The 27,346-nt window shown below is 38.8% G+C and overlaps 1 protein-coding gene across 2 annotated transcripts in view; it reads left to right on the top strand.

Annotated features, from left to right (window-relative positions):
* The window catches only part of LOC126469582 (diacylglycerol lipase-beta-like), an 817,808-nt gene that overhangs the window by 698,219 nt on the left and 92,243 nt on the right, over window positions 1-27,346 (top strand). For both annotated transcript variants that reach the window (XM_050096710.1, XM_050096701.1), the window contains 3 exons: window positions 2,406-2,518; window positions 14,269-14,475; window positions 24,660-24,809. In XM_050096710.1, coding sequence (XP_049952667.1) covers window positions 2,406-2,518; window positions 14,269-14,475; window positions 24,660-24,809 — 470 coding nt within the window. The remainder of the gene's footprint in view (window positions 1-2,405; window positions 2,519-14,268; window positions 14,476-24,659; window positions 24,810-27,346) is intronic.

The following is a 27,346-nucleotide window of genomic DNA, read 5'->3' as shown; positions in this document are numbered from 1 at the left end:
GGAACAAAAGTTGTCATACTGTTGTTCACAATTAATTACCGTCTATAAAATCCTATACTGTTGCTTCTAGCAAAACATGAAATGACTTGTACATGTAATGGTTTCCAGATACATGTTCTCAGTTAGGAATAGTGTGTCATGCTTTAGTACATTTCAATTTATTCTTGTAATGCACTAATATCTCTGGAACACTTTGCTGTCTTCTGTGTTTAATTCCAAGAAACTGTTCAACCAGTGTTAATGAAAATACAATTTTGACAATGTCACCTCAATACTCTCAATGTCACTCCCACTGACAGTACACATACACCAGCTAAGCCTGTGGTCTTCAAGATAAACCCATCAAAAATCCAGGAAATAGTTATCAGATGAACCACCTATAGTTTCCATCTCCGTGGCTTTTTCATACTTTTTAGAACTGTTGTAACCTGTTAACTGGCGTAGTTGCTGGTGGCACAAAATTATTAGTAAAAGTGGCAAAAATTAAGATATCTAATGTGTAATAAGTTCTGTCAAAAGTAAGTACATTAAATTGTAAAAAAAATCAGTAAATTTCTGTAGCTGTCAAAATAAAATTTGCATGACCTTGATGTCACCACCAGTAATTAATTCATTGGAAATAAATAGGCAATGAAATTTCTCAGAATTTTGATATAATGTGACCTAAATGGGACAAGTATGTTGAATATCTAAATTCTAAACTGAACACTCAGTGTTACCCTTGAGGAATCCTAAAAGGATACACTAATGATTGCTTTCTACACATATTTTAATGTGTACCTGTAATATGACATCATATTCTGGGGAAATTCAGCAGTAGTGTAGGAGAACTCCATAACATAAAAATGACCCATTACGGTTATTACAAGGAACAGAGCTAGACAATCCCATAAACTATTTTTTATAACGCTGAAAGTACTACCAACACAAAATAAAGGAAAACTTACATGTAATTCCATCGAAAACAAGTTTGTGTCAGAAAGCTACATGATACATGTAGGGATAAAACTCTTATAAAATTGCCAGTTGATTTAAAATGTATATTAAATGTAAAAGCATTTGAAAGAGCTAGTAGAGAATATCTATTGCACCACTGCTTTTATTCAGTATGTGAATACATGAGCTTCAGTACCATATATGTAATATGTAATTTTTAATATGTAATATGTACATATAGACATGATTATTTATCAAAAGTCCAGTATCATCTAGTACACTGTGCAGCATGTGATCAAATGGGCTAAATAAATTAATTTAAATATCTTGAACTAATCCTTGATTACAAACTAACTTTAAAACCCTACCTAATAACGATGCAACAGAAACCCCACAATAGATTAAAATTACTTATGGGATGAACATGAGGACTGCATCCCTCCATTGTCCTCCACACGTACAAAGCCTTGCACATTCTCCACTATACCAGTGTAATGTGGATATCCTGTTCATCAAATTTCTATCACTATCTTCAAATCCTCGAGTGTCATGCATTCTACCTTTCTTCCTATGTCTGTATATTCCACACATTCCAGAAATAAATTCTTAACGCAAGGTACCTAATGGTTCTGTCATCGAAGATATATTTAGGTTAAACAGGTTCAGTTCCCCAACTAGCTGTCCACTCAATTCCCCCCCCCCTGCCCCCTCCCCCACTCCCCTAAAAAAAAAAAAAAAAAAAAAAAAAAAAAAAAAAAAAAACACACACTATATCATGTAATTCGATTGATGGGATGGTGTTGCCTAAAAGGCTCCATGTAACCAACTTACTATTTCAGGCTTCTCCAGTCTTAGCTTATTGTCTGTATTTAACATTTTATTTATATCTACCATCAAATGGCCTCAACTTTAATGTATTCTCTTTTTCACAGTATTGCAGTTACTTAAATTTGCATCACTCCTAGCTGTTTCATCAGGTACTGTGTTCATCATTAGATTGACATTTGTCCACTACCATTACCCTGTGATAACTACAAAGATATTGTCCCATGCAGGTCAGCTCAAGAGATGCTTATTATGCTGTCTAGTGACCGGCAGCAGTATAAATGCCTTGCGTTTTACAAGTGGAACTGTTTCTTCTGACTGATTGTGGTATAATGGAAGCGGGTATAAGGTCACATGATGGTTATGACAATATTTGTTGAAACCTGAAGTGGCAGTATTGTGACTGAGTTATTGTCTTTAATTGACACAATATTAATTTTCCATTGTTTTACTTTGTGAAGTGGAAGAAATGTATTGTCAGATTGAAGCTATGAAATGGGCCACATAGTATGCTTAGATAACTCAGCTGGTAAAATTACTGCTCATAGAGAATTAATTTTTCAGGAAGTTTCATATCATGAACATTTTTTTCTCATTAAAACTGTAAAATTTTATGTTCTTATTTGTTTTATCTTTTTTTACAGAGTGCTGCTAATCATTCCTGAAGTTGGATGGAACATAATGGGGACTATATGGGCCTTCAGTGATTTAGTTGAATGTGAGAGTGATGAAAACTTTACTCGCACTGTCATTGAAGGTAATATAGTTCACCATCTACTTAAATTACATCACACCTAGGTTTTCCTCTGTTATTATCGTATTTTACGACATCTTTTATTTATTAAAGGTGTTTAAAATCTGTCTGCGCATCTGCTAAACATGTGTATTCTATCAAACACATTTCTTTGTATTGATTTAAAGCACCTTCAGTGGCATTATTTTTTCTGATCTCCACTTATATCTGAAAGTATTATCTGTTCCAACATTTTCAAGGTATTCATGCATTTGACACTGATGTTTTTTTGTGTAAACTCAAATTGGCTATAAGCACTATGCACTGCTTGTTGTAAAATATGACAAAGTACTGAACAACTAACTTTTATTTATGTTGTGCTGACTGTTTTTACGGTCACAGTACGACTACATTTGACAACCTTGCAGCAAACTATGTCTTTGATGTGTGTTGGCAGGCTGTTGAGTTTAAAGACTAACTGATGTTCCTTTTATTGGATTTAATTTAGTTGACCTTGTGATTGAATTTGAAGCACTCAGAAGGTATTAACTATAATAAGGTATAGATTTTCAATGTGTTTAATAAATATATTGAATGACTAACTTTTATTTATGTTGTGCTGACTAACTGTTTTTACGGTCACAGTATGACTAAATTTGATAAGCTTCCAGCAAACTATATCTTTGACATGTGTTGCCAAGCTACTGAGTTTAAAGACTAACTGACATTCCTATTATTGGATTTAATTCAGTTGATCTTGTGACTGAATTTGAAGCATGCAGAAGATATTAACTATAATAAGGTATAGATTTTCACTGTGTTTCATAAATAAATTGATTATATGCTAGACTAATTTGTAATAAAATTGGATCATTATTGTCATACAAATCACTCTCCTCTGTAAATAACAGTATTAGAAATGGTAGTGTTGCTTTGATTATTAGACTAAAATATGGAATTACAATCTCTTGAGATATAAAACTAAATAAAAATATAACTGTCACACTTCATGGCATCTTTGTGGTCGCACAGCTGATGGCCGAGTATTAATGAATTCTGCTGTGATGTAGATGTCCAGAAACTATAAAAAACCAGTGCTCAGTAATATTGGATCCAAAATGAGTGCACTGGACCTGCAACTAAATATTATTTGTCAACTTTTACAAGCGATAAATAATACACCACTTTTCATCATCTGGAAACACGTCTTGAGTCATTGACTGTATGAAAAGGTGGCTCAAGGGAAAAAGTCTTCACTTGTTCCTGCTATCACTCACTTTCCACAGAAGAGAGATACCAAGATTTTGTCAACCAGTTAATCCTATGTGTGCCTAGTAAATAACAAAAACTTTAATAGTTATTGTTGTCACCCCCCCCCCCCCCTTTTCAATGAACCATTGATCATGGATCTTGCCAGAGAAGGGTGGCTTATGTGCCTCTACAATATAATACAAACACTTTCGAATCTTGCAAGTAATAAACAAAATTTTACTTAAGTCAGTCTCAAATGGAGTAAGGTTCAGCATAAGTTTTCCATGTGGTGTACTTGATTGTTAGATTGCAGGGAGTGCAGATGGGTAGCTCACATGACCAAGCTGTCACTGTAGTAATACACAATATTAATTACATCAATAATGATGTAACCACTTTAATGCTAACGTCATGAATAAATTCAGTAGAGCATCCTTTCACATAGCCGGGTAGGCACTAATAAGACATACAGTGTTCCATGAGATAGTTGAACTTAAAAAGAGCATAAACCAACACAGAATGGGTATGAAGCCACTCTGTGCCATGGTTACATAGAAAGATGGGTGATTTTTCTATGTGGGGCACTGGGTGGTGGCTACACATGCTGTTCTTGATGCATGGCTGCCAGCACTGTCTGAATGTGCAGATCTCTGGTGGCTAAGCTTAGGCATTATGCTCCAGTGCAGGCTACTTGACTAATACAAGATGGGCCAACACCTCATGTCCTGCTGACTTAACAAACAGGCAGGTACAAGAGTGATCAGGATGTAACCGTGGGTTACCACAGTGCTCTCCTTTCGTCAGGTCACTTTAAGCTGGTCTCACTCCAACATCTCTCCTCCATAGAGTAGGAAGGCCCTCAGTGCTGAGGAAGGTGACATCCATGTCCTCCACAGCACCACCAGTTGATGCCCTCTGTGCAACAAAGAGTTCCCTGTCGACCAGCAGTGGAGTGTAGGGCAAAAGTGACCTAGTTGGTGATAGCATTGATATGAGCAGATGTATGTGGATGGAATGCTTGCTGCTCAGGGCAGTGCTGCAGGAACCAGATCCATGCAGTCTCAGAGCAAGAAATGGAGGGCTGGAAACAAGAATAGAAGAGGGTGAGAAAGGCATGATGCCCTGCGGCAAATGTGGAAGCAGAATCAGTGGAGGGGACATAAAGGACAGGGTTGCAGAAGGAGGTCCAGATGGGGGGAAAAAGGACAGCCTTGTAGGTAAGTGTGGAGATGGTGCTGGTGAGTCCTCCAGTTTGAGGCACAGTTGATTGCAGTGGTGGGTCACCAGCCTACCATCCATCAGCAGCGTGAAGATATACTGACAATGCTGGATGGCTGGATGCAGGTGACTGCTATAATGAAGCACTTATGGTGCCCAAATGCACAAGCCCAGACTGGAGTCCCAGATGTGTAGTGCAATGCTAAGATTCAGCACCATGTGACCATGTGTGCCTGGCACTTGGTGGCAGCTCTGTCTTGCTCTTCTTGCCGATGGGTGTGAACCTGAAGAACTAAGAAAATGAGTGACACGTCATCCAGGGCATTGCCAATATACCTCTTCACTCTGGAAAGTCCATATGAGGCAATCCACCTCCCCTTGTGACTGAGTGTGGAAATGGGGTGCACAAATATAGAGAATAGTATGGTGTGCACAAAAGCTTGAAAAGTCTGAGAGATGAATTGTAGACTGCTGTTGATTACCAGGGTGCAGGGCAGGCCATTGATGGAGAATATCAGAGTGAGAAACAGCACTGTTGCATCCACCATGGTGAAGCAGCAGTTGACAAATGTGGAAACCAGGAGTAACCGTCAACGACCACCAATCAGTAAGCATCCGGGAAGGGGCCTGTGAAGTCGATGCACTCCCAAGGCTGTGATGATGCAGGCCATGGTGAATACCATTGTCAGGGCTCAGTCCACTGACCTGCACAATTAGAGCAAACAGTGATTAAATGTTCAATCTCACAATCGATCCCAGGTCAGTAGATGTTATAACATAAAGCTGAACAAATATATTTCTAGGACGACACAATACATGTAAGTCACAGATCAAGTGAACAAAGTAAGATGTGTGTACACTGTAACAGTCAAATCAGCACTGAGTCCAAGTCTAGAGGCCGCTGGCTGGCTGGCTGCTTAGGTGGCATGGCTGCTGCATGGTTGGCAGACAGCACCGCATGTAGAGTGTAACTGCGTGGCGTCACTTTGAAAGACTGGCGAGTCACAACAGTAGACATGTTGGTGAGTCAGTATCTTTGTCCCTGAGACAGTGATCCTATTGCAGGAGGTGAAGGATGTCCCACTAGAGAGATGCCAGAATGACCACCTGTGGCACAGCATTTTCTGTGAATAACAAAATAACATGACTGATGAGTGTGAGTCTATGCCATAACACAAAGTAATTGCAGATAGTATCTGACACACAAGCCAAATGTCAGTCGGGCCACTCTTGCTTTCATTCATTCGCACTTAACAAAGAACGGGGTCAGCAGCTCACTGGTAGGTATGAAAGAGCATCTGCATTGAAGTGCCGAGTCATGGGGTGGAAATGAATCTTGTAATTATACCTGCTAAGGAACAAGGCCCAGTGATGAAGTATGTGGGCTGTCCTGTGTGGCAAGTGTGCCGAGGGACCAAATAGAAATGCTAAACAGCTTGTTACAGTCACCAAATGAAAATTATTGCCATATAGAAATACATTAAACTTCTTGGTCACATAAATAATTGCGAGAGCCTCCTTCTATATTTGAGAGTAATTCTTCTGTTCATCACTAAACATCTTTGGTTAAAAATCAATGGGCAGTCCCAAACCATCTTCACTACATTGAGGCAAAATGACCACCACGTCATATTGTGAAGTGTCCACTGCAACCACAAGCTGGTACCACAGCTGGTAGGAGACCATGATGAGGCAGAACATCAGCCATCTTTCAGTCTTCAGAATGCTTGGTCACAGGCAGATATCCACTCAAACAATGCACCTTTCTTAAGCATTTGATTTAAAGGCTAGGAAACTTAAGGTGCTTGCACCAGAAACGTTTGGTAATACAAATAGACCTCTCAATTATGTCTCATAAATGTTCAATGGGATTCATGTTGAGCAATCTGGATGATCAAATTATCCATTCAAATTGTCCAGAACATTCTTCAAACCAGTTGTGAACAGTTGTGGCCAGGTGACATGGCGCATCATTGTTTGGGAACATGAGGTCCATTGATTGGCTGCAAATGGTCTCCAAGCAGTCAGTGATTGGATCAGTTGGCCCAGAGGACTTAGTCCATTCCACATAAACACAGCCCTTACCATTATCAAGCCGCCACCACCAGCTTGCACAGTGCCTTATTGACAGTTTGGGTCCCTGGCGTCATTGGTTCTGCTCTACACTTAAATCCTACCATCAGCTCTTACCAAATGAAATTGGGACTCATCTGACCAGACCACAGTTTTCCAGTCAGCTAGGGTCCAACTTATACGGTCATGAGCCCCGGACAGGTGGTGCAGGCTATGTTATGCTGTTAGCAAGGGCTCTTGCATTGGTCATCTGCTGTCATATTCCATTAATGCCAAATTCATTGCACTGTCATAATGGATATGTCCATCATATGTCCCACATTTATTTCTGCAGTTATTTCCTGCAGTGTTGCTTGTCTGTTAGCACTGACAACTCTATGCTAATGTCATTGCTCTCGGTCACTGTGTTGTCCATGGTGAGAGGTAATGCTTGAAATCTGGTACTCTTGGTACACTCTTGACACTGTGAGTCTCAGAATATTGAATTCCCTAATGATTTCTGAAATGAAATGTCAATTACTCTATCTCCAACCTCTGTTCCATGTTCAAAGTCTGTTAATTCCTGTCATGTGGTGACAATTGTGTCAGAAACCTTTTCACATGAATCAGCTAAGCGCAAATGACAACTCAACCAATGCACTGCCCTTTTATACCTTGTGTACCCAATAATATCACCATCTGTATACATGCATATTGCTATCCCATGACTTTTATCACCTCAGTCTACAGTATTATGAGATTAGCTTGTGTACATCAATTTCAGTGAGTTCTGTGTGAGTTCTGATACGTACAAGTCTGCTGCAACTCAACCTACCTTATCAGTTTCTGAAAGGATATGTGAAGTTCTTTTTTATGCATAAGACTTCAGATGTTTTAATGGAAGACTCTAAATATGTTCTTTTTATTATCCTTGGCTTTGTCCAAGCTGCAGTGTTTTGTTATACTAATAATTACATCAACTATAACTATGTTTATTCTGAAACTCTGCCATTTGCAAGAATTTACCCTAAAAAGGCCTAGTGAACACACTGGAAATCACTGGGATAGGATGGATACTACTTTTGTCAGACAGGATACTCCTGGCAATTAGCTGTGCAAATATTAGGATTCAAACCTCACCATGTATGATGAGACTGAGTGAGGGGTGATGCATCGGTCACACCCATGAATAAATGTCACTCTTCCCTGAGCAAGTTTCCAAGCTTTGCATTAATATGTTTCACAGAACACTTCATCCAGTGCTTATCATATCACTGAACCAGTGATACAATCTTCATGCTAGTGTGAAAAGCATTCTCAGCAATGTCACCTCAGTTGAGCTTGTATAACTGATGTTACAGTCCAGATGTTATGCGTGGCTCCCTACCATTATAATATGATCTTCTTTTTCAAGTTCCTTTGCCAAAGAGTCTAAATCACAGGTGACATAACTGAGTCCTGCACTTGGCTTAAAACTATTAGTTACCTTGTAATCCCATCCCAAAGAGCTCTGAACCAGTTCTAATGATTGAAGATATTCTCTCCAGATGGGGATGAAACATTGAGTTTCAACAAGAAATTTATCCGACCATGGTATAATTGCCCAGAATATTTCAATAAGTGTAAAGTTTATGCTGCAGTATATACAAGATTCAGTTCTGCTTCAAGTACCTAAAAATGGAGACTCTGCCTCAATGACTAATGGCCTCTTATTGACTTAATTGTACTGACTGCTTTATACTAACTCACCTCTTGTTGAAGTTCAAGCATAAATAACTTATGATTGTTACTAAATGATACAAGTGGATTTTTCATACATCCATATTTTTCACATTGATTTGCAACTGACATAACATTTCTTCTATATAATAGCAAACAGACTTGTGTTGCTCTGTTTTTTTCCATTGGTTTTAACATTTATGAATTTTAATTCTTACAAATTTATCTTCACTGTGTTATCATGATACTCCCCTTTCTAGCTAACGTTTATAAATTTCACTGAAAATGGGCAAAATTTGATGTTGCAAATTAAACTGAAGTACTGCAAATTAATCTAAAGATATTTTTCTCAAGATATATCATTTTAAATAGTCAGAAAAGAATCAAGTTTTGCAAGTAAGCTTCCATTTCTTGACTATAATAAGCTATAATGTCATGGATAATTTAGTAATGCTGTTATCCCCCATGAAACTTACACATTCCAGTTCCTTTCTACTTTCACAATATATGTCAGTATAGCTGGCAGAATTCTCAGGAAATATAAAATACATTATTTTCATTGAAATACTCTTCATAATGATATGGCTCATTCATAAATATACTGTGTGTGTGTGTGTGTGTGTGTGTGTGTGTGTGTGTGTGTGTGTGTGTGTGTGAGGAGAGAGAGAGAGAGAGGGGGGGGGGGAGAATGGAACATCATTGGTCAAATGTTACAGCTTCTTATGACTCCAAACTTACCCCTCTAAGACATAAGAGCATCATAGTAACAATATAAAAAGTAACAAAGAATGAAGTAACTTCAGATATGACATTCCTTGAGGCTTTGAATTATGATACCTTTTATTCTTGCTAACTGCTGTGCCATGATGCATGCTGTACAGCTTGTGGCATTGTTCCCTCTCCTAAAGAAATAGCAAACCACTGTTTCAGAAGTTCTCACTGGAGCTGACTACTGGGCATGGAAGCAATGGTGCAATCCACAAATTCTGGTCATGTTGTCACATCCTTTTCACTATGTTGAGCATTGAAGGTCGTGCCTCCCATTGGAGCTTCATGTTCATCGAACTGATATTCAGTTCTATTGAACAAGAAACCCTATCGCTCCATCATTGACCTGCACTTGAGGACTGTAGGAAGGCTTCATATGAAGGGCATGCACTCTGCACATGTGAATTCTTTATAACCCTCAGATTCATGTGTGCCACTCAGCAAGTGAAAAAGGAGATGATACGAGCCCAAATTAGCACTTTTGTTTTTCTGATAATTACACTTTCTACACATACCAAACTTCCCAGGCTGTATCTCACTGATCAGTGCTTGGCATTAAACTGCTTTTGGTCCTGCTATTGTGTGTCCAGGGTCTGTATGTGAGCCAGCTGTGTTGCTTCTTGTCTTGGGGATGAGCTCATGACAGTAACAGTGATGTTTTAGAAAATGAGGATTGTGTACATGTAAGTTGTCGTGATTCAGGAATAGAAGCAGAAGTGTCACGGAAGATGAATTTGAATCACAGGAAGAAGTAATTCAAGAGGATGTATTTCTTTTATAAGACATCTTCCAAAAGATATTTCTACAAGGAACTGCACAGGGGCTTTGGCAGTTGGCACAGCTTTGGTGAAAGTGTAGAAGGTGAGGTAGTCATTATAGACTATTATCCATCAATTCCTATCAGGAACCTCCCCAAGATGTTGATTCTATTTTGGCGGAGTGGCACTGCTGCAGGCAGAAATGGTACAATATGCCCAAAGGTAATTGCAGCATGTACTGCCATCACTTTCAGTCCTTACAGTGGCTCATGTAGTGACTAGCAAATTGGCAGAGGCCTGATAGTGATACCTGTGTCTAGTACTGTCTAGAATCTCCACAAATCCTGGGTGACCAGATGTTAGAACACGTTGAAAAACTTTAGGGTGCCTGGTGGTAAATGAGCTAGGATGATGGGCAACCATTTGTGCTCCACTGCATCAAAGTTTCTCTTGTACAATGTTCCTTTTAGTAATTGGAATCCTTCTTTGGTTGATTCCTTCTTCTTTGAGGCTTGTAAAGTTTTCAGCAATGCTGAAGCAACTCTCTGTTCAGAAGTGATGACTGAGATTTTGTCGATGCTTTTGTGAGCTGTCACAGGATCCCTTGAAAGGCTGTCAGCATTCTTGTATTTGCAGTTGTTTTAGTGCACACCTAAAATGCTGTATTCTTCAAGCCTTAGTGTCCATCTTGCCAACTGACCCGACAGGTCCTACAGTAGTTAGCCAGCATAGAGGGTAATGATGTGTCACAATGGTGAATGATTTGTAAATAAATGTGACTGGTATTTATTGATGGCAGAGGACTGCAGTCCAAACATACTGTAACACGGATGTTAAATGAATGGCTTAGATGTTCTTCAAATGTCTTTGAAAAAACAACCATGTCATCCAGATAGCAAAGACATGTTGTCCATTTAAGTTATCAAAGCAGGTCGTCCATCATATGTTCGAAGGTGGCTTTAATATTACATAGCCCAAACAGCATAACTTTGAACTCATAGCGGCTACCAGTGTTTATGAAGGCATTCTTTTCCTAGTCAGCCTCATCCATCTCAGTTTACCAGTACATGTCTGGAGGTCCATAGTTGAGAAATCTTTTACTCTTTTCAGGTAGTCTAGGGTGACATATTTAAATAAATAGATAAATAAATAAATGGTTTATTTGTTCATAATAACTTCGTGATTTTGTTCAGTCATTGGTAGTTGATGCATAAATGCCACATGTCACCCTTCTTCTTCTTCACAAGGATAACAGGAGAGGACCAACAACTGTCAAAGGATGCATGATGTGATCTTGCAACATCTTCTCCACTTTGTCCTGTATTATGCATCATTCATTGGATATAAAATACACAAGCACTGACTAGTTGGCAGATTATCCCCAGAGTTGACATGGTATTTTACCATGGACAATTGGCCTGTCTTTCTTCCATTCTCAGTTTGAAAGTATTCAAAAATTGTTGCAGAATGGTAAACATTTGCCCCTCAGTCAGGCTAGATTCTACCAGCAGTTCAGTAGTAGTTTCTACCACTGTGTTTTCTGTTGCAGTAACAGTGCATGATTCTTAATCAGTGGCATTGAACTGATCATTGATGCTATGTAGATTCCTTTTGTGAGTGTTAATAGCTTCTTGCAACTGACAAAACTTCATAGTTTAACTCAGCTCCCAGACTGATGTCTGAAACTCATCTTGTTGATGATGGCAGCAAACAACCATCCAGAGCAATCTTTGCTATGTGTCCTTGTTGGAATAGCTTCATCAGTATGGAACTCTGGTCTTCCACAGTCCATGACTGCTTTTGATGCCTCCAAGAAATCCCATCCAGGAATAACATTATGACTAAATTCTGCTGTTGTTGTTGTGGTCTTCAGTCCTGAGACTGGTTTGATGCAGCTCTCCATGCTACTCTAGCCTGTGCAAGCTTTTTCATCTCCCAGTACCTACTGCAACCTACATCCTTCTGAATCTGTTTAGTGTATTCATCTCTTGGTCTCCGTCTACGATTTTTACCCTCCACGCTGCCCTCCAATACTAAATTGGTGATCCCTTGATGCCTCAGAACATGTCCTACCAACCGATCCCTTCTTCTGGTCAAGTTGTGCCACAAACTTCTCTTCTCCCCAATCCTATTCAATACTTCCTCATTAGTTATGTGATCTACCCATCTAATCTTCAGCATTCTTCTGTAGCACCACATTTCGAAAGCTTCTATTCTCTTCTTGTCCAAACTATTTATCGTCCATGTTTCACTCCCATACATGGCTACACTCCATACGAATACTGTGTTTTATCATTCATAGTTATTGTTGCATTGCCTGTCCCTATCAGTGGGATGTATTTTCTGTTTGTGACCCTCAGTAAAGCCACTTTCATATCATGGATCATAATCTTCTTTAGCTGGTGATGATGGACATTCAACATTACAGAAAAAGAAGCCCCTAAGGCTACTAGTACCCAGAAAGGTTAGCTCACAGTGAGATTTCCTGACATCTTGGAAACTGCATGAAGCATTTTCATTTGTGGCAGCCTCACCTTCATATATGGCCACCCACTTAGTTTTCCTGAATTTAGCAGCCAGACAAGCAGCTGGATCTCTGTATGACTGTTAGGTGTGGGTACAGCACATTGGGGAGCAATCTCATCCAGCGTCGGTGATGGCGTTTGTCCCACTGGTTGTCTGTAATCATATGCTGTTGACTGGTGTGAACAGGACTGTTGTGATGGTTGGCATCTTGTGACATAGTATTTATCGGAATGTCGTCTTCTTTCTTTGCAGCAGTATGCAACATTCCCAGGGTGCCCATAGTGGAAACATACCAGAATGCTGTCCTCTGGCCTCCAAATGTCCAAATATGTGTCCTCCTGTGGGATGTTGTACTTGGTAGAGGAGTTGGTTGTACTTGTGTTGGTCAGATGGTGGGCTGTTGTTTGATGGCTGTGGCATAAAGCCTGAATTGGCTGAGTCTGTTCTTCCTGGCTGGTTTGACTGGTGATGGAGACCAGAGCTGAAGATCGATACACTTCTTCTTGGACATTCTCTGTTTCCTCTTGATGTATGGTGACAATATTTAAGGCTGCTATCTCTATATGCATGGCTTACTCAGTCTGACAGTTCTGGCTATCATTATCTGCTATACTTCTTTTATCAATATCTGGCGTATGATAGAGATGAGGTTGTTGCGATTTTCAACAATTGCCCTGTGGGCCACATTCAGAAATCAGTTGTACTTCTTTTGTTAGATTCTTTTTCTGTTGAGTTTGTTTGATGTGCTGTTATCACCTGACGAATTTCTCAGTGATTGTGACATCCTTTACCAGAAGAGATTGGTACACGTTTTCAGCAATTGCTTTCAACAAATGTAAGTTGTTTTGGCTTCTGTCATACTTGGATTCACAATGTGGCATAAGGCCAAAACATTCTGTAAGATTGTGTCACTTCTCCATGACTTTTGGCTCTATTCTTTAATTAATCATCTGATAACAGTAAGTGGCCTAGCTGCTAATTGTCACCAGATGTTTGGCCTGGAATTTATTCCAGCTATCAATGGACCTTGGGAATAATGTACTGCTTGTAATCTGATTCTTGTCCTTGTGTTGCCTAACTGGAGCCACAGTGATGTAAATGTTTTAGAGTACCTGGCGTGTCCACCAAACAATATCATGTGATAACCACAATCCAAAAGCAGGGTCGTCAATGATGTGCAACGCTTAGCACCTAGCACTGAAAGTACATTTATTACAAACACCTACATATGGATAGAAGACAATTGAACTACTGAGTGGAGTGTGTTGCTATTTATACGAATAACAAATATTCCAGAATAAACAAATTTTATAAACATGAGAAGTTTTGAGAATCTTCCAGCAATGGTAAATACTAAATAAAATAAATTGCTGTTGGTAGGATTTTAACTGCTACCCACCATGCGGCACAGCTATCACCAATATAAAATGTCATGTTTTTAACACTGCATCTGTATTTATTTTATTGTGTTTTTGTTTGCAGCTCTTGTACTGTTTAACTGGGTGTTATTTGCACTAAGTATATTTGGACTTGCTCTCGTATTTGATCCACTGGGCTCAACACGTTTGCAAGATGATGGTGTGTTGCACCATAGAAAGGTGACAAATCTCTGGGTACGACGTTTCCAATGGGTATTCTGCTGGGTTCGCAAGGACCGAAACTGTCATGAGGCATTCCAGCATATTGCCAGTGAGTATTTTGAGTAATTAATGTTTCTTGTTGCTGTATAATAATATTTATTAGACTCGCTACTACAATGGAAATTTTCCATCAAAGACAACAAAGAATGCTCTAAGATCATCATCCATTACAGTTTACACATTAACAGAAGGATCTGAATGATTATGCATGCACACATTTTGTCTGTGTCAAGTTCCCCAGATACACACTCACATTCATTGTAGTCACTAAAATTACAAAAGGAGTAACCTTTTTTGCTAAATGACTCAAATCAGAAAGTCTGAGTACATATCCTATCACTTGCATATGAATGCTTTTGTAGCCATTCTCAATTACCATGAAATTTTTTAGATATAATACTGCATTATTACATTGTCTATGGTTTTTGTTAATGTTTAACCCATTCTAGAGTCTGCAGCAGTACAGCAAATGAGTGTTGAAGAAAGGTTCCTTCATAGGACTTGAAATATTTGTCCAAGACTACAGAATCTTCTGACTATTAAAAGTGCAACAATACATAGGCAGAATGCAACAGTTGTCATGTTAGCATAAAGGATACTACATACTTGGGTAGGCAAGTTATCATCACTTCAGTGAAACATGAAACAAATTATTCATTTGATAATGATTTTCCCCTGACTTTCAGCTGATATTCTTGCCAGAATTCTACTTTTAATTGGTGTCTGTGTATTACATTTTAGTTGGAAAGGGGGGGGGGGGGCGGGGGGCACAGATAGTAATATTTCATCTACATCTACATCCATACTCTGCAAGCCACCTGACGGTGTGTGGCGGAGGGTACCTTGAGTACCTCTATCGATTCTCCCTTCTATTCCGGTCTCGAACTGTTCGTGGAAAGAAAGCTTGTTGGTATGCCTCTGTGTGGGCTCTAATATCTCTGATTTTATCCTCATGGTCTCTTCGCAAGATATACGTAGGATGGAGCAATATACAGCTTGACTCTTCGGTGAAGGTATGTTCTCGAAACTTCAACAAAAGCCGGTACCGAGCTACTGAGCATCTCTCTTGCAGAGTCTTCCACTGCAGTTTATCTATCATCTTCCATAATGCTTTCGCTATTACTAAATGATCCTGTAATGAAGCATGCTGCTCTCCGTTGGATCTTCTCTATCTCTTCTATCAACCCTATCTGGTACGGATCCCACACCGGTGAGCAGTATTCAAACAGCGGGTGAACAAGTGTACTGTAACACACTTTCTTTGTCTTCAGACTGCATTTCCTTAGGATTCTTCCAATGAATCTCAGTCTGGCATCCGCTTTAGCAACAATCAACTTTATATGATCATTCCATTTTAAATCACTCCTAATGCCTACTCCCAGATAATTTATGGAATTAACTGCTTCCAGTTGCTGACCTGCTGTATTGTAGCTAAATGAAAAAGGATCTTTCTTTCTATGTATTCGCAGCTCATTACACTTATCTACATTGAGATTCAGTTGCCATTCCCTGCACCATGCGTCAATTTGTTGCAGATCCTCCTGCATTTCAGTACAATTTTCCATTGTTACAACCTCTCGATATACCACAGCATCATCCACAAAAAGGCTCAGTGAACTTCCGATGTTATCCACAAGGTCATTTATGTATATTGTGAATAGCAACGGTCCTACGACACTCCACTGCGGCACACCTTTAATCACTCTTACTTCGGAAGACTTCTCTCCATTGAGAATGACATGCTGCGTTCTTTTATCTAGGAACTCTTCAATCCAATCACACAATTGGTCTGATAGTCCATATGCTCTTACTTTGTTCATTAAACGACTGTGGGGAACTGTATCGAATGCCTTGCGGAAGTCAAGAAACATGGCATCTACCTGGGAACCCGTGTTTATGGCCCTCTGAGTCTCATGGACGAATAGCGCGAGCTGGGCTTCACACGATCGTCTTTTTCGAAACCCATGCTGATTCCTACAGAGTAGATCTTTAGTCTCCAGAAAAGTCATTATACTTGAACATAATGCGTGTTCCAAAATTCTACAACTGATTGACGTTAGAGATATAGGTCTATAGTTGTGCACATCTGTTCAATGTCCCTTCTTGAAAATGGGGATGACCTGTGCCCTTTTCCAATCTTTTGGAATGCTACACTCTTCTAGAGACCTATGGTGGCCACTGCAAGAGGGGGGGAAAGTTCCTTCACATACTCTGTGTAAAATTGAACTGGTATCCCATCAGGTCCAGCAGCCTTTCCTCTTTTGAGCAATTTTAATTGTTTTTCTATTGCTCTGTCATCTATTTCGATATCTACCATTTTGTCATCTGTGCAACAATCTAGAGAAGGAACTACAGTGCAGTCTTCCTCTGCGAAATAGCTTTGGAAAAAGACATTTAGTATTTCGGCCTTTAGTCTGTCATCGTCTGTTTCAGTACCATTTTGGTCACTGAGTGTCTGGACATTTTGCTTTGATCCACCTACCACTTTGACATAAGACCAAAATTTCGTAGGATTTTCTGCCAAGTGAGGACATAGAACTTTACTTTCGAATTCATTGAACGCCTCTCGCATAGCCCTCCTCACACTACATTTTGCTTCATGTAATTTTTGTTTGTCTGCAAGGCTTTGGCTATGTTTATGTTTGCTGTGAAGTTCCCTTTGCTTCCTTAGCAGTTTTCTAACTCAGTTGTTGTACCACAGTGTCTCTTATCCATCTCTTACAACCTTGCTTGGCACATACTCATCTAATGCATATTGTACGATGGTTTTGAACTTTGTCCATTGATCCTCAACACTATCTGTACTTGAGATAAAACTTTTTTGTTGAGCCATCAAGTACTCTGAAACCTGCTTTTTGTCACTTTTGCTAAACAGAAAAATCTTCCTACCTTTTTTAATATTTCTATTTACAGGTAAAATCATCGATGCAGTAACCGCTCTACGATTGCTGATTCCCTGTTCTGCGTTAACTGTTTCAGATAGTTCGGGTGTGTTAGTCTCCAGAAGGTGTAATATGTTATCGTCACAAGTTGGTTCTCTGTTTAACTGCTCAAGGTAGTTTTCAGATAATGCACTTAAAAAGAAAAAAATTCACTGGATTCTTTGTTCCTGCCACCCGTTATAAATGTTTGAGTCTCCCAGTCTATATCTGGTAAATTAAAATCTTCACCCAGAACTATAACATGGTTGGGAAATCTGCTCGAAATATTTTCCAAATTTTTCTTCAGATGCTCTGCCACAACAGCTGCTGAGCCAGGGGGCCTGTAGAGACATCCAATTACCACGTTTGAGCCTGCTTTAACCATGACCTTCACCCAAATTATTTCACATTTCAGATCTGCGTCAATTTCCTTCAATATTTAAGGAAAAGCATGCTGTTTTGGAGCATTTTGTGGCAAGTGTCAACTTTGAAGAGTTACAGAAGTCAGGCTGTAATAATATTAACAATTTCCTTTGCTTTTTTTAAGATACAACCATTCTCTATTTACAGATAGATTTTCATTGCTTCTCATTCAGTCAGTTTTGTTGTAATATTGCTGGATGTAGAGTTCCGCAGTTCACCTAAGATGATATGTACTATGAGCAGCTGTTGGCTTTCACAGCTGTTATGTATTAATCCATATGAATGTACATAATGTGCTTAATGTATTTCTGCTTTGTTATGTGCTTCCTGCCCACTTACTACACTACCTTGCCACACCTCTGGAGAGCATTTCCATTTCATTGGTCAATGTTCACAACTGTGCCTCCCATCAGATGGGACACAGTCATGCTGCCATACATTGTTGTGTACTCATGTGAGACAGTCTTCTTGATTTAATTATTTGCCTTATACATGGATGGAACCATGCATTATTTATGGAGTTGTGAAAAGTCTGTGGGAGCCTCCTAGTGGTGTGTATGCAGAATAATAGGCAGATACTGTTTCCACATACTGTACCACTTTATTCACATGAATCAATACAGAATAAAAGAAACACACTTCAGTAACACAGTAAGCAGCAAGACAATAATGAGGCAGAAGAACATAGACAAAAGAATATTTAAAGACATAAACTCATACATTGTTCTTGGATCTCGTAGGTCGATGTCAACTCACCCCTCAATGTTGACTACAGGTAGGATAGGAGGCATACCCTAATCCTGAATGTATCTTGCAGAAAGGTGGGAGGGTGGAGGGGCCTACTGCAGTTAGAGCAGGGTGGATCACTGTCAGCAATACTTGGAGACAGTTGCCAGGAGTCAAATTCCTGTGTGAGTGTAAGATTGTAGGACTGAAGATCCACATCAGTTGTAGTGAAAGTGGATGAAGGATCCTCTGTTAGGGATGGTAGGTTGTCCTCTTCCTGACCTCCAGCACCCAAGAAAGGTTTAAGAGCTAGATGGAGATCATTGATGGTTTACGATGAAGTAGGATGGGAATAATTTGTTCTCCGCATCAGAGTACTTTATGAGGACCAGAATAAGGTTGTTGGAGTGCGGAATCCATAGTGTTGTCTCAAAACATCACATGGGTGCAATAACTTAATGCCTTATGCATGAAAACTTGCCATGCACAGTGAACTTAAGAAAGTTGTGTGTGAATGTGAGTTATATGGTGTCTGACCTTGTTTACCAATGTCAGTAACTCTGAGGATGCCACTGGCAGGAATGGCAAGGGAAAGTCTGCAGGGATCATCAGACATTTACCATACAATATATCAGTGAGAGAAAATTTCAGATCATCTTGGTAAGCTGTCCGGAATCCCAGTAGAATCCACAGCAATGCTTTGGTTCACAGCGAATTGTGACACATCAGTAAACCCATCAGGGTATGGTGTCAATGTCTGACCAATGTATTACTTTGATGGTGGTAGACATTTGTGAGGAAGTATTGTTCTCCATACAAAACACATAGTTCTGCAAAGAGTTGTGATTCAAACTACTGCACCTCGTCAGTCATGATTGACATCAGGTACCCGAAAGAACACTGCACATATTGATATAAGACAGTACCATAGAATCTATTGTCAAGTCTTTTAAGGGAATGGCTTCCACCATCGTTGTAATTTTTTTATGCCAGACAAAATTTATTAGAAACCATTTGATTCGGGTAAATACCTGCCCTACAAAGTATCACACCATACGTGCATGCTAGAGCTAGGAATCTCAATATGTTGCAACCACAACTCCGTGCTGGTATCTTCTAAGAATGCCTGTAACTGTCCATATTGTTTCCGCCTCATTGCTAATTTGCCAAAATTGATCAGTGCACTAGGGGCGTGAATTCAAGTCAAGTAATGTGCTACCACACAGTTTGCTCTATCTATGTGCTGGATTTCAGTAGTAAATTGTGCAACATAGTCCAAATGTCAGAAGCAATGGGGGGAAGGGCCCTAATTCAGATTACATATCGCATGGACTAATCGGTGATGGTCAGTAAAGAGTATGAGAGGACAAGAGGTCCTCAGTGTCCTCTTTAAAGTATTTCACAGCCTCATATAAAGCTAGCAATTCATGGCCATAAGCCAAACATAACTGTATGGTCTCCATCAGCTTACAGGAAAGAAACTGCATGGGTTGTTGGGAACTCTCAGTTCTCTGTTGCAAAACCATGCCTATAGCAGTCTTGCTTGTGTTGTCTCTAATAGGCAAATGTGCCATAGGTGAGGGATGGACCATGGTCACAGCATTCCATAAGCACTCTTTAATTTCTTCAAAAACCTGAATCATTTCCATCATCCACTTTACAGGATGCTCTCCCTTTGTACTTTTCCCGTCAGGGCACTGGTTAGAGACATCTGGATGTGAGCAGTCTATGGAATAGTCAGCTGTAAAAGTTTATTATTTCTAAAGACTTTCTTTTCTGGCAGATGGTAGGCCAAGGCATCATTTTATTAGTTCCGTTCTCTCTTCCATTAGTATGATCCTGGCACAACACAATGTGTCCCAAAAACATCACTTGCTGTTTGCATAATTGACATTTTTCCTGTTTCATCACCATGCATAATTGATCCAGCATATTTAGGACCTGCTGGAATGTGTCTTATGTTATTGTGGTCAGGGTGAAAAAGGGAAGGGAAGCAGAAGGAAAACTTCCCTAGAGCAGAATGAATAAAAAGCTGCCAAGTCTGCACAGTGTTTTTCAGCTTGAGCAGCAGGTACAAAAAGTGAAATAAAAAAAGAGAGTAATTACAGTGGAATTTCAATTTTACATTCTCCAATTTTACATTTTTTGTGATTCTATATCATAAATTCATAGCCCCTGTGAAAAACCGATAAGATAAATACTAAAAATTCCCTGGTTTTACATTTATTCCTTAGTAAGATTTACCTCGATTCTAAATTCTTACTTGATGTCTCACTTGACTTCATCCCATTTTCTTCCTATTGACATTTGATGTGACTGAATGAGTTTTAAGTGCCACAAAAGACAGATGGTTTGTACCATGTGTGGTGGGAGAGTTAAGGGAATATTTTAGGCTACTGTGGTGAGGGGAGATGTGAGAGAGGAAATGCTGATGTAATTCACAATTAGTGTTGCTGACACAACTTGCAACATTTAGTTTCTCTGTACAATTATGATAAACTACTGTTAGATTGAAACGGTAATGGGAAAACAAGAGAGTTCATGCAAAGTGTTTTGACCAAGCCAATATGTGACTAAGGGGCCCAGCTACCACCTTTTCATGTGCCAGTTATAACTCAGTCTCATCTTTTGCATGTATTTCTGATGTACTGTATTTAGCAACAATATCAGTTGTCAACCTTTTAAATTCAAACGCTGAGTCTTGAAGAATATGCTCATTCATAATCGAGGAAACATTGCCCATTTCTGACTAGAGAACTCTTATTGGCTGATGATTTCTTATGTCACCCAATAGCCAGCACAGCCACCAAACCACACTAACGTAAGTAATATGAGCTCGTCTACTGGATGTGTGAAGAGGGGGAGTGGTCCCTCAGTGAAGGGAGTGCTGGTAGGGGTGAAAGCATTTTGCGAAGTGTTGAAAATATACTTTTCATGCAAATGATGTGCTATGACAAAGATTTCACATGGAAATAGAACAAAGGTTTTGCAATAGTACATTTTAAAGACTTTCGTGTTCGAATCTGACATGATACAGACAACAACTACTTACACTACTCATGTATACATTTTGCACCACACACACCACACACTGTAGATTGTAAAGATTGGCAGCAATAATAGAGGACATGAAGTGAAACTGTAGCACCTGAGCTTTCTTTCAAATTTACATTTTCCGCTGTGTACAGAAATTTACTGAGCTGACTTTTAATAATTGTAATGTCAATTGGGGAAGTAAACTCATTTTTTCACATCTCTGTTTCTCTCGTCAAGCCTAAAATAACATTTTAATGGTGGTGAGCATATGAAGTGTGGCTCATAAGAAAAGCATTAAACAATAATGGCAATGGTGACAAAGTATGACACTAAGCAGATGCTCATATTTATGCTTATGTTTTAACCATTTAGCTGCTATGCTGTATTTGGTTTAATTCAACATGTTCATCAATTTTAGTTGTTTTATGGGTGAGCACAAAGGATGATTTCTCAAAAAACATGTGTTTAAATGTATAATTTGTGGTTGTTGTGGCATGTCAGGAAACAGCTCAATTACGTTTTACCCAGATACCAATTTCAATTTTTTGATGATTTTTTATTTGCTGTTACACATCTGTGATATTTGTAAGAACTTATGAAGTTCATTGTCACAAATTATTGTATAAACATTGCATTGTACATTTAATATCCTTCACTTAGACAGATTTTATATGAAGTATTGGAGAGGATTGTGATTTTTAATCATATATGCCAATTACATGTGTTTTTGCTCATATTTTGGGGGGTTTAAACATTTTCCTCAATTCTGCAATTTCCTCTCTTAAGTCTGAACTGCTCGAAAATTTAAAATAGGGATTTCACTGAGGCTAGGGATCTGAAGTCTGATAACAGATTTCTTGGTTTCTGAAAAGCATTTGCTTCTGTGCCACACCTACGGTTATTGTCAAAGTACAATTATGTGGGGGTATCAAGTGAAATTTGTGACTGGCTTGAGGACTTTTTGGTAGGGAGGATGCAGAATGTTATCTTGGATGGAGAGCCATTGTCAGATGTAGAAGTAACTTTGAGCGTGCCCCAGCTAAGTGTGTGGGACTCTTGCCATTGATGTTGTATATCAGTGGCCTTGCAGAAAATATTAATAGCAATCTGAGACTTTTTGCAGATGATGCAGTTATCTATGATGAAGTACTGTCTGAAAGAAGCTCTATAAATATTCAGTCAGATCTTGATAAGATTTAAAAGTGGTGCAAAGATTGGCAACTTGCTTTAAATATTCAGAAATGTAAAATGGTGCACTTCAACAAATGAAAAAATGTAGTATATAAATGAGACACTGTTGGAATCAGCCATATCATACAAATACCTGAGTGTAACACTTTGTTGGGATGTGGAATGGAATGACTTTGTTGGTAGAATACTGGGGAGGTGCAATCATTCTACAAAGGAGATTGCTTAAAAATCACTCGTGTGACCAGTTCTAGAATATTTGCTCAAGTATGTGGAGCCATACCAAATAGGACTAACACGGGATACTGACTGTATACAGAGAAGGGCACCATGAAGGGTCACAAATTTGTCTGCTCCGTGGCAGGGTGTCACAGAGATACTGAAGGAACTGAACTGGAAAACTCTTGAAGACAGACGTTAATTATCCCAAGAGAGTCTATTAACAAAGTTTCAAAAACTTTAAAGTCAGTAACACCATTAGACTGTTTTTTATTTGCAGTGTTACATTTACACAACCACGATTTTGGCTTTAAAGTGCCATTATCAAGTGTTTTAATGTTATACAGTGCCTAAGATGGCATACTGTCATATTTAAAAAGCACTATTAGACACATTGTCTAAGGGTTAATATTTCTGGTAAAAGCCTACTGCTTTGTTTTATCACTGAGTATACCAGCTTGGCATTATGCACACAAATGACAGCAAATTTTACAATTATGAGATGTAGGTATTTCAAATTGTACGAAAAACAAAGACAGAACAAGATGAGATTTGAACCATCAATTCATGAGCTGCACCGGATTATAAGTCTACTGTGCTACCAATTCTGCTATACATCCAACATGTAATTTAATATCAACTGTTTCAAATATAGTCCCTCGGAAAACTTCAAAACCCATTTTTTCTGTAAATTTATGGAAATCATTAAGAACAACCTATTTATTGGCACTTTTTAAGTGTGGTCCACATGCTTGTTTCACTATGAAGCAGGAAGTCACCTCAACCATTCATACTGTGTGTTAACAGTGTGACAGTCAGAGCACAACCGTACAGAGACTGCAGCTGTACACGATTTTTGAAATAAAACTACATAGCTAAAACATGATTAAAAATGTTGATGGCTGTTAATACATTTGATTATCTTTAAGTTTCATGTAAGGTAACTTAGTAATACATAAGTAGGACATACTTCCAAGAATGTAACAAAACCAGTGTACATGTGCTACAGCTTCTGATGAATCATTGCATTTGTGTTTCCTTAAATCAGGTTTATTCTTACAATGAACAGAGTATAGCACTTCTGGAAGCAAAGATGTTGTGGAGGCATGGCTTCGCAACAGCCAGAGGATGTTTCCAGACTGAATTATTGTTGTGCAGGGGAGTGTGTACTGATGTGAAACTTCCTGTCATATCAAAACTTTGTGCCAGACTGATTCTTGAACTCAGGACCTTTGCTTTTCATGGCCAAGTAGTCTACCAACAGAGGAACAGAGTGAAAATTTATTCTGCAAACATCCCCCAGGCTGTAGCTAAGCCATGTCTTCACAATATCATTTCTTCCTGGAATGCTACACCCAGAAGTTTCACATGAGAACTTCTGCGAAGTTAAAGTCTTGTTCCAGTACAGAGTTTTGATCTGCCAGGAAGTTTTAAGATTTCATTATTTATCATCCTTCCCATCACTGCAGTTTAAATGGTCAGCAGTGTATGATGCAGTATGAGTTCCTAAAAGAATAGTGTTATTTTCCTTGCACTGTTTATTCTGCCAGATGTCACTTCTCTCATCCAGAGTTTGAGTTAATATCATTTTATCATTTCTGAATGGAAATAACAAATACTTAAAGAGATGAACACAAAATACTGAACATTTCAAATGACCTAAGTTATTTAGTATCTAGTATACTTTCCTTCAAGTTTCTCTGTCTTTCTCTGCTTGCAGGTTTATTTAGTGCATTGCTGCGCAACACAGATTTGGTACCATCAGACTTCATGGCTGCCCTTGTGTTACTTCGAGTGATGCAGAAAAGAGAGACTCGTGAATTACGAAGAGCTCAACTGTTGTCTGAGCAGCAGGTGAAATACATCATGGGTAAGAGTAATTTTAAGCAAAATAATCTTTTTTCCTTTTGTTTTTCAATTATATTAAAGATTGAGTGTAATAGAATTTAATAACTGTAAGAGTCACACACTATCCTAGAAACAATACTTTCTCATACTTCAAACTTATAGGTTTTTCATACTCTCTACAAATAAGAGTGTAGAAAATTTTTGACTGTAGTTATTTAGAGGGAGTGAGAAGAAAAATGAAATTTGGTGTCAAATTTTCTAATAATATAAACCACATGGACTTGACTGAGAGCTGAATTCAAATCATAGCACAAAGTTCTTCAAATTTCTCTCAATCTGTATTAAAAAGTTTTATAACTGTAGTCTTAATTTTACTACATCTACATTGACATCTATACTCTGCAAGAAATCTTATGGTGTGTGTCAGGGAATACTTCTGGAACAACTGACTTTCTCCTCCTTTCCTGTTCCATTCACGAAAGGCATATGGGAAAAATGATTGTCAGTAAAGCTCCACATGACATCTAATTTCTCTTATTTTCATGTCATGATCATTTCACAAGAACTATGCAGAAGAAAATGATATGTTGCCTGTTTTCTTGAAATGTAAGCTCTCAAAATTTCAACAGTAAACCTCCCCATTATGCACAAAGCCTCTCTTGTAGCTTCTGCCACTGGAGTTGGTTGAGCAATTCTGTAACATTTTCCCACCAAGTAAACAATCCTATGACAAAACATGCCAGTATTTTTTTGATCTCCTATGTCTCTTCTGTTAATCCTACTTGGTAAGACTCCCATGCTGATGAATAGAATCCAACAATTGGTCAAAGCTTTGTAAGCCACATCCTTCATGGATGAATTAAATTTCCTTGAACATTGGAAAGTCCAGGTTAGAATGTCAGCTATATTATGAAAAGAATAGGTTGGTACTTACTGCAAAGTTGAGTTGCAAACAGGTGCAACAAAAAGACTGTTATAAATTGAGCTTTTGGCCAAAGCCCTCTTCAGAAGCGAAAAGAAAACACACACACACACACACACACACACACACACACACACATTCATACAGACATTTGTCATGCAAACATGACCACTATCTCAGACATGTCTGACAGAATAGATATATAAAGTATATATTTAAACTTGACTGCTATGATATCCTCAGTATGAATGTGCAGTAGGGTCTGAACCTCTTGCAGAAATACAGGAAACACTGTGACCCAATGGGGTAAATAGACAGGGCTGCTACTTTGTAGTGTGCAATAAGATAAGTACCTGGGTTGGACAGAAGTCACACTTGGATAACCAAAGCAGTTAAGGCAACAGTTCATGTGAAGTGGGAAATCAAGGTTCGAGTCCCAGTCTGACACTAATTTTCAACTTTTACCATTTAATTATTTCAGTGCCCAACTCCAGCTGACATTGGCACCTCCTGAAAACTCTTTTGAAATTCTTTACTCCATACCCAAACAGTATTCTTTGTAAGTACATTTGTTGGACCAGGTGCATTTAAACTTTGATCACTTATGAATTTTCTGTAAAAACTATGTAAACTGTAAAATAATTTCAATTTCTTTCCCTTATGTGGAGCTGGAAAGTTAGAAACAGCCTTGATTTACTCTAGGTCTGCCAAAATTCCTTCTTTAGTAATAATAAGTCCTGTTGTTGTTGTGGTCTTCAGTCCTGAGACTGGTTTGATGCAGCTCTCCATGCTACTCTATCCTGTGCAAGCTTCTTCATCTCCCAGTGCCTATTGCAACCTACATCCTTCTGAATCTCTTTACCATATTCATCTCTTGGTCTCCCTCTACAATTTTTACCCTCCACGCTGCCCTCCAATACTAAATTGGTGATCCGTTGATGCCTCAGAATATGCCCTACCAACCGGTCCCTTCTTCTAATCAAGTTGTGCCACAAATTTCTCTTCTCTCCAATTCTGTTCAATACCTCCTCATTAGTTAAGTCATCTACCCATTTAATCTTCAGCATTCTTCTGTAGCACCACATTTGGAAAGCTTCTATTCTCTTTTTGTCTATACTATTTATTGCCCATGTTTCACTTCCATACATGGCTACACTCCATACAAATACTTTCAGAAAAACTTCCTGACACTTTAATCTATACTCGATGTTAACAAATTTCTCTTCTTCAGAAACGCTTTCCTTGCCATTGACAGTCTACATTTTATGTCCTCTCTACTTCGACCATCCTCAGTTAATTTGCTCCCCAGATAGCAAAACTCATTTGTTACTTTAAGCGTCTCATTTCCTAATCTAATTCCTGCAGTATCACCTAATTTAATTTGACTATATTCCATTATCCTCATTTTGCTTATGTTGATGTTCATCTTATATCCTCCTTTCAAGACATTGTCTATTCCGTTCAGCTGCATTTCCAGGTCCTTTGCTGTCTCTGACAGAATTACACTGTCATCGGTGAACCTCAAAGTTTTTATTTGTTCTCCATGGACTTTAATTCCTACTCCAAATTTTTCTTTTGTTTCCTTTACTGCTTGCTCAATATACAGATTGAATAACATCGGGGAGAGGCTACAACCC

This window comes from Schistocerca serialis, chromosome 1, assembly GCF_023864345.2.
Source record: "Schistocerca serialis cubense isolate TAMUIC-IGC-003099 chromosome 1, iqSchSeri2.2, whole genome shotgun sequence".
NCBI lineage: Eukaryota > Metazoa > Arthropoda > Insecta > Orthoptera > Acrididae > Schistocerca > Schistocerca serialis.
Note: the sequence above shows the minus strand (reverse complement) of the source record. Positions and strands in the feature narration are given on the sequence as shown.